Source organism: Oculina patagonica, unplaced genomic scaffold, assembly GCF_052425735.1.
Source record: "Oculina patagonica isolate OP01 unplaced genomic scaffold, crgOcupat unplaced1252, whole genome shotgun sequence".
In the NCBI taxonomy this organism is placed as follows: Eukaryota; Metazoa; Cnidaria; class Anthozoa; order Scleractinia; family Oculinidae; genus Oculina; species Oculina patagonica.
Window position 1 is genome coordinate 1 of NW_027557250.1, and position 5,998 is coordinate 5,998.

Consider the following 5,998-nt stretch of genomic DNA (forward strand, 5'->3'; position numbering starts at 1 on the left):
AAAATCTTTGAATTGCGGTCATAACGCCCCCCAAGGTAAAACGCCCCCGAGACATAACGCCCCCTATAAGACATAACGCCCCCTTATCTTAAGACATAACGCCCCATATAAAACATGATGCCCCCATTGTAAGAAAGCAAATTTTATTTGTTATTTTATGATAACGATAGCAGAAACATAATTTTTCAGTTTTCGATCGTAAAAAACGAGATTATAGTGAGCGGGTTCGACCGATCCAAGGTTCTTGTACTTTCCTATTTTTTTCTCTTTTCATTACCTTTTTATCCTTGCCTCGTACATGTACTTGTAAAACCGAGTGAGAAAACTAAGTGTAACCTAGTTAAACTAGCGAATGCTACATATAATGTTTAACAATGGAATCGCACCGTAAAAATTAAGGTAAGTATCTTTACATAGTTAGTCATCTTACTACTCGTTGCTCACATGGATCGAGCGATACCGATCGAGTAACAAAAACAGAAGAATCACAATTGCCATTAACGGATGAATTGCAACGCAAACAGACCAATAAACTAAAGTAGTTCATATCATTTATTGATTTTATTACATCCTCGGATCCTTCTCTTCTCTGATCTTTCTCTGAATATATAAATCACAATAGGGGGCGTCATGTCTTATAGGGGGCGTTATGTCTCAGGGGCGTTTTATCTTGGGGGCGTTATGACCGGCTACCAAATCTTTGCAGACTTTCATTGAGGAGCCTAATATAGATGATTTTGGCGGATTGTAATTCTTAACCTGTAACAACTGAAAACATTGCAGTTAATATTTTTTTGTTGACAGTTCTAGTCTAGTTCTTGTCGTTTGGAAAATTTCAGCCGCGGCGTGAATCCGGAAGCTGTGACTGATCACGTGATCCCTTATGCAAACTGCTTCTTGTTGTGTGACAGGAAAAATTTGTCGAAGGAAAAATGGCGGATGCTTCGAATGGTTCTGAGGTTAATGAACTCGACTTACACGAAACCCGGAAGAGGTTGGAAGTATTAGACAAAAATTACCGAAACCTAAAGGGTTTATCTCAAAAAGGTTGGTGATTATATCATACTGAAGACAATTTTACAAGGAAGCTGGCGACTTTGTTATTTGCATTCAGTTTGTTCAGCTGTACATTTTCTCGAGTGGTTGATCAATCAAGTTATTGATTTCTTTCTTTTTCAGCGGTCGTTGAATTCGAAGATCTGCAGAAAAAGTGCCAGGAGTACTTTGAAAAGGTAAGTGTATTATATGGTAATTGTTTTCTTCTTCTTGGGAAACCTCCAGCTGGTTCTTGATAAATTGAAGAATAAAGAACCCGCGATCTTCTAATTAAAACCCAAATATCTCTCGAGTCTATCGCGATTTTCCTTTCCTTTTTTATTTCAGTACAAAGAACAAGAAGCGAAATATTTGAAAGTCAAAGGAGACTTGGAGAAACTGAAAGACGGTAGGAACAGGAGTTTTTTATAATGAGATTTCGATTAAAATAATATTAAGCTCGTCTTTCGCGAAACTCACTGATAAATTACAAAGAAAAGATATTACAATCGCAAGCCATTTGCTTCCCGTTTTGTATTAGCGCGAGTGCTTAAAGCAAATAACTGTGATAGGATATTGTATAAAAGCTATTTGTCGTATGGCTGCTATTGGGCATGTTTTTAGAAGTCAGAAGGTTGTTTCCTTATGAATTTTGCGACTTGCTTACAGCATACCCTTGGGCGAAATTACAAAATAATGTAGTGGTCAGGCCTTGTTAACATTGTGGTTGGTGCTTCGTCTGTGAGGTGAAATGTTGAACCTTGCTTGTATGCTCTTAACATTCAGCCCGAACTTGTCTGCAGAACTAGTGATTTGATGAAAAGCTATGCATGTTCTTTTAATTCAGTCTCTAACTTAGACATTAACTTTCAATGAGTGCAGAAAGATTTCAGAAAGTTGTTGATTTTGAAATATTTACGTATGTCCCTTTCGGAAGTCAATTAGCTTAGAAGATAGGGAGTATAATGTAAACACATTTTCTATTATTCAAGGATATGTTTGATTTGAAAGCTATGGATATTTTAATGCAACACCTTTTGCAGTGTCGAAAAAGGATTCTATATCCTTTGGGTATTCTCGATTTTGTTTTGATTCTAATTAGTTCTTCTTTATTCAATTGTACTGCTTAATTTCATTTCATTTCTTTTTGTTCTGGTTTAATTTCTTGATGCGGAAGCTTAAGAGCTCATGTTGTAAACAAAAGATGTATTTATCAAATCTCTGGTTTATTTTTTTCTTCGTTAAACTTTCTTGTTAAGACTTCAGTGAAAAAGACAGAATATAATATTATTCAGAGGAATTTATATAAAGTCAAAGGTTATCTTTTTGACTTGAAGTTTTAATGAAATTCTTTCAACGGCGTTCTAAGTACTACTTAATCCAAAAACAATATTTTCGGCTGTGTTGTGGTAACATTAAATAAATATTATTCTTTTTAAAAATATGACAGTGACCATATTGAACTGGAAGACTGTGACATTTTGAAAGTTCAGGAAATATCAGAATTTAGATTTAAAAGTTCTAATATTCATAAAGAAAAGAAACCCATAAAAATCTATGCCGTGATTGCAGTAGTTTAATATGTGATTGCAGTAATTACACGGGCTATTAAGCCCTGAGTCAAGAATTGGGTGAGTCACATTCTTTTTTCTTTGTGTCCCGATGGTCCTTTGCAGTTGTTTCTTGGGATGTCACGGGGGAGCATATTTGGGATGTGATGGGGTAGGGGGGGGGGGGGAGCATTGCATGACATCCCAAACAATGGCTGCGAAGGATTCCAAATATTTGATATTGTACTTGACCTGGCCCAGCTAGAGCACCACCATGCAATATCTGTTTACAGATCGTCTGGTAATATTATATTCTGACAAGCGAACTGAATTTCGCCAGGTGTGAAATAACCAAACTTGCACAAAACACTCTCTGTATTTAAGATAGCTCGCGTAAAGCTGTTTGCAGCATCTTGCCTTGTTATAAAATTATGTTGGTTCTATTTAATTTATCACTATTTAATTTTATTATTTTTACAATTTTTCTCCATTATCATGTATAATCAGACTGGATAGTTTTTAAATTTGCTTATATGAATCAGAAAATTGTTTACTAATAGGTCTTTTTTGCATGACTTGATCAATTCAATCAATGGCCTTAAATTAGGGTTTGTGCATGCCTTTATTGGCATGGATTAAACCGCTACAAAACTTCAGGCAATTTAGACTCCCAATGACAGGGCCATATATTCAGATGAAAAATCTTTACAAGGCAAAAAAAAAAAAAACAGTAAAAGAAACACTTCTCTCATATTTACTTTCTTACTAGTAATGCATAGCTTCTAACAGGAACATGAAAATTTTTTTATAAATTCAAGATTTCTACTGAGGCAAGTGCCTTGGGTTTGCCTGTTACTAGCTATGGCCCAGATAATTAGGGACTACCTTTCATTAGTGACCACCGGGGCTTGACAATTTTGGCTGTTACCTTTGGTACTTTCAACTTTATTTAAATTATTTTTTCCAACTAACGGTTTTTAGGTTTCAATATTTTAATATTTAAGCAACATGTCACATAACCAAATATATATTATTGGAAGGGTACTCCCAGCATTAAATCTACTGGTCCCTTAGTTAATTTATACAGTGAAGACAGGCACAACTGACAATATTAGTAAAGTGCCATTTCCCAAAGCAGAATGTAATAAGGCAAGGAGACCTAGTGCTAATATAAGCGTGCGGGAGCCCGGATCGAGCGGTCCAGGTTTGAGCCGTGTTGGTGACCTTGTACAGGGCTCATTACACTTCACTGTTGTAAGTAGTGCCTCTCTTCAACCAGGTGTATAAATTTATGGATACCAGTGAAATAATGCTGAGAGGTAACCCTACCATGGACTAGCATCCCATCCAGGGAGAGTAGAAATATTCCTAGCTGCTTAAAGCTACCATATATAACTGGGAAAGGCTCCGGCAGTGTGGGCCACTTGACTTGAGGCTTCCCCTAGTTTATTTTTATTATCAGAGCTAAACCCAGACTAGAGTTTGATCTAGAGTCCAGCATGCTGACCAGAAGGCCAGCATGTCTTCTCAGTGTGACACTTGCACTAACTGCTGTGGTTAATGTTGCTAATTATTTCCAAAACTCATTCTTTTCTCTTTCAACAGTTTCTAATCTTGCATTATCTGAATATGAAAATTTACACTCAAAGTTTGAGGTGGAGCAAAGCTGTAGGAATAAAGCCGAAGAGTTTGCCACAAATGTATGCTATGATTATAAATTATATAATTTTATTTAATAAATGTGCATTATGCATCATACAGGAATGATCATTATCCCTGATCGGCCCAAACAAAAATTCCCTGGTGGATCAAAACAAGTTGTGTTCTTCTCACTAGAAATATTTTCATGAAAATTTACCCATGGCAAGGGAACTTGGTCCCAGTGACATGTTTGTATATACTCCTGTCTGGAGACATTGGTACTGTGAGAGTGAAGTATCTCACTCACAGACACTTCACTGAATACAACATATGGACAGTGAAATATTTATTAGGCAGCTCTCCTTCCCAATGAGAATACGGGTTCATTCCATAAAAACATACATGCACAACCTCGTTCCCATGAGACCCTGGGAACGAGGTTGATACATGCATACATGTACATGTAGGTCAAGAAACTATTTACGGTGGTCGGGATTAATAAACCAGCAGTTGTCAAAACTAATTTACGTTTATGTTTAATGCCACAGATGGTTCAACAAAACAAGCAGCTCAAGCGTCAAAGCCAGCTACTTATATCTCAAGTTGGTGGGCAGGTGAACCTTGTAAGTATTTTTATTTGTTTACTTGCTGGCTCATTAATACAGTTGAACGCCACTTTACAGACACTCACCCCACTTAAAGCCAGACACCTCTCTATAACAGACACTTAATTTCTGCGGTCTATACAGTGTCTGTATAAAGTGATCAGCTTTAGTTATTTTTTGGTTTAGTATTAGTATAGGAAATTGGAAGATCTTTAGTATAATTAAACTAGTAATAGCTCTCGCTAAGCTGCCCCCGCCTCTTTATAATTTCTTTTACAGCAGTAATCTAAGATTAGTCGAGTCTTTTTGTCGCCTTTACTTATTGATGCCGGCGATGGACTACACATTTAGGCTTCTCTTTTACTGTGCCATGTACCTCACGACATTGTTTGCTGTGGAATTTCTTGTTGTGTGACACCGTTGGGTCCTAAAAAAATTTGCAAGTTCAAATCGAATATATTACCTAGCGGAAATAACACATAACACATTATTCGTGGTGACAACATGCAAGCTTATTTCCGGTCTTATAACATTCAAAATGAACTTACAATAATTTCCAGGCCAAAAAGCCTAACAATTCCACAAGTATCAAAATATGGCACATTCAAAGATTCGAGAAAACAATTTTTGATCCTTATTCAACCCTTTTGATCAAATAAACTGACAGTTTGTTAGGGAAACATATTACCTTGTATTGCATGACAAAGTTCACGCTTTTGTTTATAACTCATTGTAAGATGTAAACGATTTCCACTTGTTTTCTCCACGTTCAGTCGCTGACTAAGATAAGAAACTCTTCGTCCCTGAATGATGCGCCTGTTGTGCTTTCCATGTCATTTTTTCTGTATCATTTCAATTTCAGGTACATGTTTCAGCAATTTCTTCAAGCAACAGATGTTTCTTTTGATCACAGTGCGATGGCTATTTTTATCCTTTGCGCACTGACTTCCGTTGCTCATTTGTGAGCGTTCCGGCAATCCTTTGCGAACATTAGGGCAATCCTTTGCGAGCATTTGGGCAATCCTTTGCGAGCTGCTTTGAAAAAAATCGAGATTTTTTCTGGTACCATTCACTAAATGCACACATTTAACCTATCTACGTACGCGGGGACTTCTAAGGTGCCTCCTCGGGTTCCGGCCCGGTTCTGGCCTCTGGGCCGGAACCCTG

General features: G+C 37.0%; 1 protein-coding gene across 1 annotated transcript; it reads left to right on the top strand.

Moving 5' to 3' along the window:
- Positions 1 to 912: 912 nt before the first annotated feature.
- LOC144639737 (shootin-1-like) lies at positions 913 to 5,941 on the top strand. Its single transcript, XM_078499035.1, has 5 exons — positions 913 to 1,047; positions 1,180 to 1,232; positions 1,384 to 1,444; positions 4,191 to 4,285; positions 4,775 to 5,941. Exons 1-5 carry the CDS (start codon positions 933 to 935, stop codon positions 4,955 to 4,957), a joined length of 507 nt encoding a protein of 168 aa, XP_078355161.1. The 5' UTR covers positions 913 to 932; the 3' UTR covers positions 4,958 to 5,941.
- Positions 5,942 to 5,998: the final 57 nt, after the last annotated feature.